Raw genomic sequence first — 14350 nt, 5'->3', positions numbered from 1 at the left:
AAGGCTGCCCAGCCACCGCATGCCGAAACAGCTTTTGTTCGGCCAGATTGAGGGGGCTAAGCGGGCTCGGCACGGGCTAGAGTAGAGATGGAGTGATGTGGTACAGGAGGACGTGGAGCTGAGTGGACTTGCCGATGACTGGTACCAGCGGTGTCAAGATCGGCCTCTGTGGAGGAGGCTCGTGAAGGATGCTACTGGGCAGTTGGAGGCAGTCGCCCTCCAAGAACAACGGAGGGCGGAGGAGCGACGCTCAGAACAACGAGCGGAGCGCCGGGTGGCTAAAGCACAGCAGGTTGGCACAGTAGGGGGCACAGGTGGTGCATCAGCCAGTCATCTCAGTCATCTCAGTCAGTCGACCCGTGGCACCTGGGTCTGCCCCGTGACCTCCTGCCAGCGGGCGTTCGACACTTCACGTGGCCTCAGGGTGCACATAGCCTGGCACAAGCGTCGTGGTGACGTCACCGCCACTTAGTGGCGAATGGCGGTTGTTGTTGTTGTTGTATGTGTGTACGTATGTATATGTGTGTATGTGTATGTATATCTGTGTGTATGTGTGTGTGTATGTGTGTATGTATATGTGTGTGTATGTGTGTATGTACGTGTGTATGTGTATGTATGTATATGTGTGTGTATGTGTATATGTGTATGTGTGTATGTGTGTGTATATCTGTGTGTGTGTATGTGTGTGTACGTATCTGATGGCCGAGCGTGTCACCGGATGTGTGCGCGAGTGGCTAGGATGGAGAGGTCATCGGCATCAACACCCTCAAGGTCACCGCGGGGATCTCCTTCGCGATAGCCGCGGACCGCATTCGACGCTTCCTGAAAGAGACTCACGAACGGCAAATCCACGGTGCCCCCCACCTATAGCGCTGTGACCCCCATCTCTAGCGCTGTGACCCCCACCTCTAGCGCTGTGACCCTCATCTCTAACACTGTGACCCCCATCTCTACCACTGTGACCCCCATCTCTAGCACTGTGACCCCCATCTCTAACACTGTGACCCCCATCTCTAACACTGTGACCCCCATCTCTAGCACTGTGACCCCCATCTCTAGCACTGTGACCCCCATCTCTAGCACTGTGACCCCCATCTCTAGCACTGTGACCCCCATCTCTAGCACTGTGACCCCCATCTCTAGCGCTGTGACCCACATCTCTAACACTGTGACCCCCATCTCTAACACTGTGACCCCCATCTCTAACACTGTGACCCCCATCTCTAACACTGTGACCCCCATCTCTAGCGCTGTGACCCCCATCTCTAGCGCTGTGACCACCCCATCTCTAACACTGTGACCCCCATCTCTAACACTGTGACCCCCATCTCTAGCGCTGTGACCCCCATCTCTAGCGCTGTGACCACCCCATCTCTAACACTGTGACCCACATCTCTAACACTGTGACCCACATCTCTAACACTATGACCCCCATCTCTAGCACTGTGACCCCCATCTCTAGCACTGTGACCCCCATCTCTAGCACTGTGACCCCCATCTCTAGCGCTGTGACCCCCGTCTCTAACACTGTGACCCCCATCTCTAGCACTGTGACCCCCATCTCTAGCGCTGTGACCCCCCCATCTCTAGCACTGTGACCCCCATCTCTAACACTGTGACCCCCCATCTCTAGCGCTGTGACCCACATCTCTAGCACTGTGACCCCCATCTCTAACACTGTGACCCTCATCTCTAACACTGTGACCCCCATCTCTAACACTGTGACCCCCATCTCTAGCACTCTGACCCCCCCATCTCTAGCACTGTGACCCCCATCTCTAACACTGTGACCCCCATCTCTAACACTGTGACCCCCATCTCTAGCACTGTGACCCCCCCATCTCTAGCACTGTGACCCCCATCTCTAACACTGTGACCCCCCATCTCTAGCACTGTGACCCCCCCATCTCTAGCACTGTGACCCCCATCTCTAACACTGTGACCCCCATCTCTAGCACTGTGACCCCCATCTCTAGCACTGTGACCCCCATCTCTAGCACTGTGACCCCCATCTCTAGCACTGTGACCCCCATCTCTAGCACTGTGACCCCCATCTCTAGCACTGTGACCCCCATCTCTAGCACTGTGACCCACATCTCTAGCACTGTGACCCCCATCTCTAACACTGTGACCCCCATCTCTAACACTGTGACCCCCATCTCTAGCACTGTGACCCCCATCTCTAGCGCTGTGACCCCCATCTCTAACACTGTGACCCCCCATCTCTAGCACTGTGACCCCCATCTCTAACACTGTGACCCACATCTCTAGCACTGTGACCCCCATCTCTAGCACTGTGACCCCCATCTCTAACACTGTGACCCCCACCTCTAGCACTGTGACCCCCATCTCTATCGCTGTGACCCCCGTCTCTAACACTGTGACCCCCATCTCTAGCGCTGTGACCCCCATCTCTAACACTGTGACCCCCATCTCTAACACTGTGACCCCCATCTCTAACACTGTGACCCCCATCTCTAACACTGTGACCCCCATTTCTAGCGCTGTGACCCCCATCTCTAGCACTGTGACCCCCATCTCTAGCGCTGTGACCCCCATCTCTAACACTGTGACCCTCATCTCTAGCACTGTGACCCACATCTCTAGCACTGTGACCCACATCTCTAGCACTGTGACCCACATCTCTAGCACTGTGACCCCCATCTCTAGCACTGTGACCCCCATCTCTAACACTGTGACCCACATCTCTAACACTGTGACCCCCATCTCTAGCACTGTGACCCCCATCTCTAACACTGTGACCCACATCTCTAACACTGTGACCCCCATCTCTAACACTGTGACCCCCATCTCTAGCGCTGTGACCCCCATCTCTAGCGCTGTGACCCCCATCTCTAGCACTGTGACCCCCATCTCTAACACTGTGATCCCCATCTCTAACACTGTGACCCCCATCTCTAACACTGTGACCCCCATTTCTAGCGCTGTGACCCCCATCTCTAGCACTGTGACCCCCATCTCTAGCGCTGTGACCCCCATCTCTAACACTGTGACCCTCATCTCTAGCACTGTGACCCCCATCTCTAGCGCTGTGACCCCCATCTCTAGCACTGTGACCCCCATCTCTAGCACTGTGACCCCCATCTCTAACACTGTGACCCCCATCTCTAGCACTGTGACCCCCATCTCTAGCGCTGTGACCCCCATCTCTAACACTGTGACCCTCATCTCTAGCACTGTGACCCCCATCTCTAGCGCTGTGACCCCCATCTCTAGCACTGTGACCCCCATCTCTAGCACTGTGACCCCCATCTCTAACACTGTGACCCCCATCTCTAACACTGTGACCCCCATCTCTAGCGCTGTGACCCCCATCTCTAACACTGTGACCCCCCATCTCTAGCACTGTGACCCCCATCTCTAGCGCTGTGACCCCCATCTCTAACACTGTGACCCCCCATCTCTAGCACTGTGACCCCCATCTCTAGCACTGTGACCCCCCATCTCTAGCACTGTGACCCCCATCTCTAGCACTGTGACCCCCATCTCTAGCGCTGTGACCCCCATCTCTAACACTGTGACCCCCCATCTCTAGCACTGTGACCCCCATCTCTAGCACTGTGACCCCCATCTCTAGCACTGTGACCCCCATCTCTAACACTGTGACCCCCATCTCTAACACTGTGACCCCCATCTCTAGCGCTGTGACCCCCATCTCTAACACTGTGACCCCCCATCTCTAGCACTGTGACCCCCATCTCTAGCGCTGTGACCCCCATCTCTAACACTGTGACCCCCCATCTCTAGCACTGTGACCCCCATCTCTAGCACTGTGACCCCCCATCTCTAGCACTGTGACCCCCATCTCTAGCACTGTGACCCCCATCTCTAGCGCTGTGACCCCCATCTCTAACACTGTGACCCCCCATCTCTAGCACTGTGACCCCCATCTCTAGCACTGTGACCCCCATCTCTAGCACTGTGACCCCCATCTCTAGCACTGTGACCCCCATCTCTAGCACTGTGACCCCCATCTCTAGCACTGTGACCCACATCTCTAGCACTGTGACCCCCCATCTCTAGCACTGTGACCCCCATCTCTAGCACTGTGACCCCCATCTCTAGCGCTGTGACCCCCATCTCTAACACTGTGACCCCCCATCTCTAGCACTGTGACCCCCATCTCTAGCACTGTGACCCCCATCTCTAGCACTGTGACCCCCATCTCTAGCACTGTGACCCCCATCTCTAGCACTGTGACCCCCCATCTCTAGCACTGTGACCCCCATCTCTAGCACTGTGACCCCCATCTCTAGCGCTGTGACCCCCATCTCTAACACTGTGACCCCCCATCTCTAGCACTGTGACCCCCATCTCTAGCACTGTGACCCCCATCTCTAGCACTGTGACCCCCATCTCTAGCGCTGTGACCTCCTCCCACTGACCCCCCTGTGTTTCAGACCACAATGAGCCCAGCAAGTTCTACATCGGCATCCGAATGTCAACGCTGACGCCTCAGTGAGTAGCTCTACCAGGGAGCGGGAGGAGGTCTGTGTGTGTATCTGTGTGTGTGTACATATTCTCAGTGTGTGTGTATACATATTCTCAGTGTGTGTGTACACATTCTCTGTGTGTATCTTTGTGTGTGTGTGTATCTGTGTGTGTGTGTGTGTATCTGTGTGTGTGTGTGTGTATCTGTGTGTGTGTGTATCTGTGTGTGTGTATCTGTGTGGTGTGTATCTGTGTGTGTGTGTATCTGTGTGTGTGTGTATCTGTCTGTGTGTGTATCTGTGTGTGTGTATCTGTGTGAGTGTGTGTGTGCCTGTGTGTGTGTGTATCTGTGTGTGTGTGTCTGTGTGTGTATCTGTGTGTGTGTGTATCTGTGTGTGTCTGTGTGTGTGTATCTGTGTGTATCTGTGTGTGTGTATCTGTGTGTGTGTATCTGTGTGTGTGTATCTGTGTGTGTGTATCTGTGTGTGTGTATCTGTGTGTGTGTATCTGTGTGTGTGTATCTGTGTGTGTATCTGTGTGTGTGTATCTGTGTGTGTGTGTATCGTGTGTGTGTATCTGTGTGTGTGTATCTGTGTGTGTGTGTGTATCTGTGTGTGTATCTCTGTGTGTGTATCTGTGTGAGGTCCTGGGGGAGGGAAAATCCCTCAGCCAGGAAAACATCGTGGCACAAAGTGAGGATGACCCTGCTGAGGCTGCGGTGCCTCAAATATTGGAAGAAGTCACCCCCTGTGAGTGGCTGGCTGAGGTGCCATCTGCTGAGGATGTATTGAAGGCGATCCGGAGTCTGAGACCAGGAAAGGCAGCGGGCAGAGATGATCTCCCAAGCGAAATGCTGAGGGAGGGTGGCGTTTGTGCACAGACTGCCCTATATGACATCATAACAACAGTCTGGACCACTGAACGGGTTCCGCAGGATTGGAAGGATGCCCTGGTGGTCCCCCTTTTTAAGAAGAAGGGGGACCGCACAGACTGTAACAACTACAGGGGCATCTCACTCCTCAGTGTGCCGGGAAAGATCCTGGCAAGGATTATTCAGCATCGCCTTGCCAGGCACGCTGAGGAGAGGCTTGCGGAGCCCCAATGCGGTTTCAGGAAAGGGCGGTCCTGCACAGATGCCATATTTTCTGTCCGTCTGCTACAGCAGAGGTGTAGGGAATTCCAACAAGACCTACATCTCTGCTTTATTGACCTGGTCAAGGCCTATGATACCATCAGTAGGCCTGGGCTCTGGGTCGTTCTTCGTGCTTTTTGGAGTACCTGACCCTCTGTTCACGATCATTAAGGACCTTCATGATGGTGAGCGGGCCCGGGTAAAACTACGTGGCCGGGAGTCAGAGCCATTCCCTGTACACCTTGGGGTGCGACAGGGATGTCCCCTGGCTCCCACATTATTTAACATCTATTTTGACCACGTAGTTCGTGGAGCCTTCAATAGCTGTACCGGGGGAATCTCCATATGGTACAGATATAATGGGAGGCTAATCGATGCCCGGGTGCGGTCAAGGGATGGCTCCCTATTGCTCAACCACGTTATGTATGCTGATGATTTGGTAATAGCTGCTCAGTCAGAGGAGGAGTTGGAGACGCTGCTGCTGAGACTGGAGCTTGCCACTAAGAGGTGGGGCCTTACCATCAGCCCCACCAAAACTAAGCACCTGCCTGGGTATTTTGTACCATCGGACACTCCACCCCCACAACTCCCAATCGGTGATGGGGCAGTTGTGGAGAGAGTGGAGAGTTTCCCATACCTGGGCAGTGTGCTTATGACTGGCTCCAGTTTAACAGCAGAGGTCTCACTCCGAATCAGTCGAGCGGCAATATCTTTTCATCGGTTGCGTAACGCTGTGTGGAAGCTACCTGGTCTGTCGCTCCGCACTAAGCTTCAGGTGTTCTCGGCCACGGTCATTCCCTCCCTTCTCTACGCTTGCGAAACGTGGACCCCCCCTAATGGAACATCTTCGCCGGTTAGAAACATTTAGGCTGGCCTGCCTACGATCCATCCTGGGTTTAACCAGACTGGATTGTGTGAGGAGCTCACAAATCCTTGAAAGATCTGGGCAGGGTCCCATCGGTGAGCTCCTCCGGCAGGCAAGGCTGCGATGGCTGGGTCATGTAGCCCGCATGCCCAGCCACCGCATGCCGAAACAGCTTTTGTTTGGCCAGATTGAGAGGGCTAAGCGGGCGCGGCACGGGCGAGAGAAGAGATGGAGTGATGTGGTACAGGAGGACGTGGAACTGAGTGGACTTGCCGATGACTGGTACCAGCGGTGTCAAGATCGGCCTCTGTGGAGGAGGCTCGTGAAGGATGCTACTGGGCAGTTGGAGGCAGTCGCCCTCCAACAACAACGGAGGACGGAGGAGCGACGCTCAGAACAACGAGCGGAGCGCCGGGTGCCTAAAGCACAGCAGGTTGGCACAGTAGGGGGCACAGGTGGTGCATCAGCCAGTCATCTCAGTCAGTCGACCCGTGGCACCTGGGTCTGCCCCGTGACCTCCTGCCAGCGGGCGTTCGACACTTCACGTGGCCTCAGGGTGCACATAGCCTGGCACAAGCGTCGTGGTGACGTCACCGCCACTTAGTGGCGAATGGCGGTTGTTGTTGTATCTGTGTGTGTGTATCTGTGTGTGTGTGTATCTGTGTGTGTGTATCTGTGTGTGTGTGTCACTGTGTGTGTGTATCTATGTGTGTGTGTATCTGTGTGTCTGTGTGTCACTGTGTGTGTATCTGTGTGTGTATCTGTGTGTGTGTGTATCTGTGTGTGTATCTGTGTGTGTGTATCTGTGTGTGTGTATCTGTGTGTGTGTGTCTGTGTGTGTGTGTGTATCTGTGTGTGTGTATCTGTGTGTGTGTATCTGTGTATGTGTGTACCAGTGTGTGTGTGTGTATCTGTGTGTGTATCTGTGTGTGTGTATCTGTGTGTGTGTATCTGTGTGTGTGTGTATCTGTGTGTGTGTATCTGTGTGTGTGTGTGTGTATCTGTGTGTGTGTGTATATATCTGTGTATCTGTATGTATCTGTGTGTATGTGTATCTGTGTGTGTCTGTGTGTGTATCTGTGTGTGTGTATCTGTGTGTGTGTATCTGTGTGTATCAGTGTGTGTATCTGTATGTATCTGTGTGTATCTGTATCTATCTGTGTGTGTGTATCTGTGTGTATCTGTATGTATCTGTATCTATCTGTGTGTATCTGTGTGTGTGTGTATCCCAACTCCCCACAGTCTTCTCAGTGAGCTGAGCCGCTACACAAAGTTCCCAGTGACTCTGTCCGGAGTTTACATCAACGCCGTGATTCCAGACACCCCAGCATCTGCGTTAGTACCCTCACCCTGACACTCACCCTGACACTCACCCTGACACTCACCCTGACACTCACTCCGACACTCACCCTGACACTCACCCTCACCCTGACACTCACCCTGACACTCACCCTGACACTCACCCCGACACTCACCCTGACACTCATCATAATGATGATAATGGTGATGACGATGATGGTAGTGGTGTTCGTGGTGATGGTGATGATTTCGGTAGTGATGATGGTGGTGGTGATGATGGCGGTAGTGATGATGATGATCATGGTGGTGATGGCGGTAGTGATTATGATGATCATGGTGATGATGATGAATGTGATAGTGATAAAGATGTTGGTGAAGATGATGATGATGCTGGTGGTGGTGGTGGTAATGTTGGTGGTGGTGATGATGATGATCATGGTGATGATGATGAATATGATAGTGATGATGATGATGTTGGTGAAGATGATGATGATGATGCTGGTGGTGGTGGTAATGTTGGTGGTGGTGTTGATGATGTTGATGGTGATGATGATGAATATGATAGTGATGATGATGTTGGTGAAGATGATGATGATGATGCTGGTGGTGGTAATGTTGGTGATGATGTTGATGATGTTGATGATGATGATGAATATCATAGTGATAATAATGATGATGTTGGTGAAGATGATGATGATGCTGGTGGTGGTAATGTTGGTGATGATGTTGATGATGTTGATGATGATGATGAATATCATAGTGATAATAATGATGATGTTGGTGAAGATGATGATGATGCTGGTGGTGGTAATGTTGGTGATGATGTTGATGATGTTGATAATGATGATGATGAATATCATAGTGATAATAATGATGATGTTGGTGAAGATGATGATGATGATGATGCTGGTGGTGGTAATGTTGATGGTGATGTTGATGATGATGAATATCATAGTGATAATAATGATGATGTTGGTGAAGATGATGATGATGCTGGTGGTGGTAATGTTGGTGATGATGTTGATGATGTTGATAATGATGATGATGATGAATATCATAGTGATAATAATGATGATGTTGGTGAAGATGATGATGATGATGATGATGCTGGTGGTGGTAATGTTGATGGTGATGTTGATGATGTTGATGATGATGATGATGAATATCATAGTGATAATAATGATGATGTTGGTGAAGATGATGATGCTGATGCTGGTGGTGGTAATGTTGATGGTGATGTTGATGATGTTGGTGAAGATGATGATGATGCTGGTGGTGGTAATGTTGATGGTGATGTTGATGATGTTGATGATGATGATGATGAATATCATAGTGATAATAATGATGATGTTGGTGAAGATGATGATGATGCTGGTGGTGGTAATGTTGATGGTGATGTTGATGATGTTGATGATGATGATGAATATCATAGTGATAATAATGATGATGTTGGTGAAGATGATGATGCTGATGCTGGTGGTGGTAATGTTGGTGGTGATGTTGATGATGTTGATGATGAATATCATAGTGATAATAATGATGATGTTGGTGAAGATGATGATGCTGGTGGTGGTAATGTTGGTGATGATTTTGATGATGATGATGATGTTTATGATGTTGATGATGGCGAGCAGGGCTGGCCTCCAGGCCGGGGATATCATCGTGGCAATCAACGGCGAGGTGATGACCGGCACGGCCGCAGTACAGCGAGCTGTGCGCAGCGCTGGTGGTGGTGGTGGTGGTGGCGGTGGTGGTGGTGGTGGAGGTGGTGGTGGTGGAGCGGCGCTCGTTGTGATGGTCCAGCGAGGAGGACAGCTGATGAAGGCTCTCGTGGTGCCAGCTCGCGTCGGATAGGGGCATAGCATCGTCGTGAACATCATCATCATCGACATCATCGACATCATGGACATCGTCATAAACATTAACATCATCATCAGCATCAACATCAGCAACACCATCATCATGAACATCATCAACATCATCATAAACATTAACATCAACAACATCATCAACATCAACAACATCATCAACATCATCAACAACATCATCATCATCATGAACATCATCAACATCATCATAAACATCAACATCATCATAAACATCATCATTAACATCATCAACATCACCAACACCACCATCACCATCAACATCATCGTCAACATCAACAACATCATCATCAACATCATTATCAACAACATCATCATCCTCATCAAAATCATCAACATCATCAACAACATCATCATCATCTCCACCATCACCATCACGACCATCATCACCATCATCACCATCGCTTCCATCATCATCACGAGGGGCAGGAGAGACTTCTGCGTCGTCATTCCAACTCTGACATCTTCGATGCAACAAAGCTTGAAATCCCGTCCTTGTTTTAATATTTTTGTATAAGAATTAAATATAAATTAGATTGAGATTATAATAAACGTCGAAGAGAAAGAGAGAAAGAGTGAGTGAGTGAGTGACACACACCCAGACCCAGGGCTTGAACCCTGACCCGAGGGTCTCAGCGTCTCCCACACGGCCACTGTGAACCCCCTGAGAGAGAGAGTGAGAGAGAGAGACACCCAGACCCAGGGCTTGAACCCTGACCCCAGGGTCTCAGTGTCTCCCACACGGCCACTGTGAACCCCCTGAGAGAGAGAGAGAGAGACACCCAGACCCAGGGCTTGAACCCTGACCCCAGGGTCTCAGCGTCTCCCACACGGCCACCGTGAACCCCCTGAGAGAGAGAGACACCCAGACCCAGGGCTTGAACCCTGACCCCAGGGTCTCAGCGTCTCCCACACGGCCACTGTGAACCCCCTGAGAGAGAGAGAGACACCCAGACCCAGGGCTTGAACCCTGACCCCAGGGTCTCAGCGTCTCTCACACGGCCACTGTGAACCCCCTGAGAGAGACACCCAGACCCAGGGCTTGAACCCTGACCCCAGGGTCTCAGTGTCTCCCACACGGCCATCGTGAACCCCCTGAGAGAGAGAGAGACACCCAGATCCAGGGCTTGAACCCTGAACCCAGGGTCTCAGCGTCTCCCACACGGCCACTGTGAACCCCCTGAGAGAGAGAGACACCCAGACCCAGGGCTTTAACCCTGACCCCAGGGTCTCAGTGTCTCTCACACGGCCACTGTGAACCCCCTGAGAGAGACACAAAGACCCAGGGCTTGAACCCTGACCCCAGGGTCTCAGCGTCTCCCACACGGCCACTGTGAACCCCCTGAGAGAGACACCCAGACCCAGGGCTTGAACCCAGAACCCAGGGTCTCAGCGTCTCCCACACAGCCACCGTGAACCCCCTGAGAGAAAGAGAGACACCCAGACCCAGGGCTTGAACCCTGACCCCAGGGTCTCAGCGTCTCCCACATGGCCACTGTGAACCCCCTGAGAGAGAGACACCCAGACCCAGGGCTTGAACCCTGAACCCAGGGTCTCAGCGTCTCCCACACAGCCACCGTGAACCCCCTGAGAGAGAGAGAGACACCCAGACCCAGGGCTTGAACCCTGACCCCAGGGTCTCAGTGTCTCCCACACGGCCACTGTGAACCCCCTGAGAGAGAGAGAGAGAGAGACACCCAGACCCAGGGCTTGAACCCTGACCCCAGGGTCTCAGCGTTTCCCACACGGCCATCGTGAACCCCCTGAGAGAGAGACACCCAGACCCAGGGCTTGAACCCTGACACCAGGGTCTCAGCGTCTCCCATACGGCCGCTGTGAACCCCCTGAGAGAGACAGAGAGAGACACCCAGACCCAGGGCTTTGAACCCTGACCCCAGGGTCTCAGCGTCTCCCACACGGCCACTGTGAACCCCCTGAGAGAGAGACACCCAGACCCAGGGCTTGAACCCTGACCCCAGGGTCTCAGCGTCTCCCACACGGCCATCGTGAACCCCCTGAGAGAGACACCCAGACCCAGGGCTTGAACCTTGACCCCAGGGTCTCAGCGTCTCCCACACGGCCACTGTGAACCCCCTGAGAGAGAGAAACATCCAGACCCAGGGCTTGAACCCTGACCCCAGGGTCTCAGCGTCTCCCACACGGCCACTGTGAACCCCCTGAGAGAGAGACACCCAGACCCAGGGCTTGAACCCTGACCCCAGGGTCTCAGTGTCTCTCACACGGCCACTGTGAACCCCCTGAGAGAGAGAGACACCCAGACACAGGGCTTGAACCCTGACCCCAGGGTCTCAGCGGCTCCCACACGGCCACTGTAACCCCCTGAGAGAGAGAGAGACACGCGGACCCAGGGCTTGAACCCTGACCCCAGGGTCTCAGCGTCTCCCACACGGCCACTGTGAACCCCCTGAGAGAGACACCCAGACCCAGGGCTTGAACCCAGGGTCTCAGCGTCTCCCACACAGCCACCGTGAACCCCCTGAGAGAAAGAGAGACACCCAGACCCAGGGCTTGAACCCTGACCCCAGGGTCTCAGCGTCTCCCACACGGCCACTGTGAACCCCCTGAGAGAGAGACACCCAGACCCAGGGCTTGAACCCTGACCCCAGGGTCTCAGCGTCTCCCACACGGCCATCGTGAACCCCCTGAGAGAGAGAGAGACACCCAGACCCAGGGCTTGAACACTGACCCCAGGGTCTCAGCGTCTCCCACACAGCCACCGTGTACCCCCTGAGAGAGAGAGACACCCAGACCCAGGGCTTGAACCCTGACCCCAGGGTCTCAGTGTCTCCCACATGGCCACTGTGAACCCCCTGAGAGAGAGACACCCAGACCCAGGGCTTGAACCCTGACCCCAGGGTCTCAGTGTCTCCCACACGGCCACTGTGAACCCCCTGAGAGAGAGAGCACCCAGACCCAGGGCTTGAACCCTGACCCCAGGGTCTCAGCGTCTCCCACACGGCCACTGCGAACCCCTTGAGAGAGAGAGACACCCTGACCCAGGGCTTGAACCCTGACCCCAGGATCTCAGCGTCTCCCACACGGCCATCGTGAACCCCCTGAGAAAGAGACACCCAGACTCAGGGCTTGAACCCTGACCCCAGGGTCTCAGTGTCTCCCACACGGCCACTGTGAACCCCCTGAGAGAGACACCCAGACCCAGGGCTTGAACCCTGACCCCAGGGTCTCAGTGTCTCCCACACGGCCACTGTGAACCCCCTGAGAGAGATAGAGACACCCAGACCCAGGGCTTGAACCCTGACCCCAGGGTCTCAGTGTCTCCCAAACGGCCACTGTGAACCCCCTGAGAGAGAGACACCCAGACCCAGGGCTTGAACCCTGACCCCAGGGTCTCAGCGTTCTCCCACACGGCCACTGTGAACCCCCTGAGAGAGACACCCAGACCCAGGGCTTGAACCCTGACCCCAGGGTCTCAGTGTCTCCCACACGGCTACTGTGAACCCCCTGAGAGAGAGAGACACCCAGACCCAGGGCTTGAACCCTGACCCCAAGGTCTCAGCGTCTCCCACACGGCCACTGTGAACCCCCTGAGAGAGAGAGAGACACCCAGACCCCAGGGCTTGAACCCTGACCCCAGGGTCTCAGCGTCTCCCACACGGCCATCGTGAACCCCCTGAGAGAGAGACACCCAGACCCAGGGCTTGAACCCTGACCCCAGGGTCTCAGCGTTCTCCCACATGGCCACTGTGAACCCCCTGAGAGAGAGACACCCAGATCCAGGGCTTGAACCCTGACCCCAGGGTCTCAGCGTCTCCCACACGGCCACCGTGAACCCCCTGAGAGAGAGACACCCAGACCCAGGGCTTGAACCCTGACCTCAGGGTCTCAGCGTCTCCCACACGGCCACCGTGAACCCCCTGAGACACCCGGACCCAGGGCTTGAACCCTGACCCCAGGGTTTCACGGCCACCAGCGCAGGGAGGGGGGGGGAGGGGTGGGTGGGTGGGTGGGGTGGGGGGGGCGATCACCCGGTCGTCGGAAGCCCGGCGGGAGCCGATCGACGCGGTTGAGGAGTCAGCGGCAGACGTTGCACCACCACCTGCCCGGCGTGGGCGGTGGTGGTGGTGCTGGACGTCGGCCCCCACCCCTCCGTCTTGATATCACAACAGGACGTGACAAATGTAGGGGCCAGCTGTAGCGGGCAAGCGGCCTCGTGATTGGCGGGTGCGCCCGTAACTCGTGCCACGGGGGGAGCGGTTTTCTCGGAGGACGTCGCTACGCCTCCAGCCCTTGCGGAGAGCCGAGCTGGATCCACAGTGGCGATTCTCTGAACAGCCGGGCCCGGGTCTCCCCCTAAGTCGACTCGGCCTAAAATGAGTACCTGGCGCCGGTTGTGCAGCAAACATCGGCACAGCGGGAGAGACAAAGGCGGCCGGGCGCGTTGCTGGCCACCAAACCCCTTGTGTGTGTGCCGGTAGCTCCCTTAGGCGCTGCTGCTGCTACTGCTGCTAATACAATCAGAATCAGAATCAGAAAGGATTTTGTTCGCCATGAATGTTCACACGGACACGGAATTTACTTTGGCACGATGGTGCATACATTGAACATGTAGGAATCTAAAATCTTAAATAAGTGGTAAACAAGTCTTACTATAATAAGGGTTCAAAGTCTAGCTACCGCCAAGGGGCTATGGTGTATAAAATTAAATAAATATAGAATATAAAATAGCCATAAGAT

At 54.1% G+C, this 14350-nt stretch overlaps 1 protein-coding gene across 1 annotated transcript in view; it reads left to right on the top strand.

Moving 5' to 3' along the window:
• LOC116937902 (uncharacterized) overlaps nucleotides 1-10207 on the top strand; it is a 55698-nt gene extending 45491 nt beyond the window's left edge. Inside the window, exons 6-9 of the mRNA XM_076064790.1 lie at nucleotides 739-853; nucleotides 4422-4479; nucleotides 7692-7784; nucleotides 9383-10207. Coding sequence (XP_075920905.1) covers nucleotides 739-853; nucleotides 4422-4479; nucleotides 7692-7784; nucleotides 9383-9602 — 486 coding nt within the window. The 3' untranslated portion in view covers nucleotides 9603-10207. The remainder of the gene's footprint in view (nucleotides 1-738; nucleotides 854-4421; nucleotides 4480-7691; nucleotides 7785-9382) is intronic.
• The last annotated feature ends 4143 nt before the right edge of the window (nucleotides 10208-14350 follow it).

The sequence above is a fragment of the Petromyzon marinus genome, unplaced genomic scaffold (genome assembly GCF_048934315.1).
Source record: "Petromyzon marinus isolate PM22_M1 ecotype Great Lakes invasive population unplaced genomic scaffold, UKy_Petmar_22M1.pri1.0 PM_Scaffold_73, whole genome shotgun sequence".
NCBI classification, from domain to species: domain Eukaryota; kingdom Metazoa; phylum Chordata; class Hyperoartia; order Petromyzontiformes; family Petromyzontidae; genus Petromyzon; species Petromyzon marinus.
Note: the sequence above shows the minus strand (reverse complement) of the source record. Positions and strands in the feature narration are given on the sequence as shown.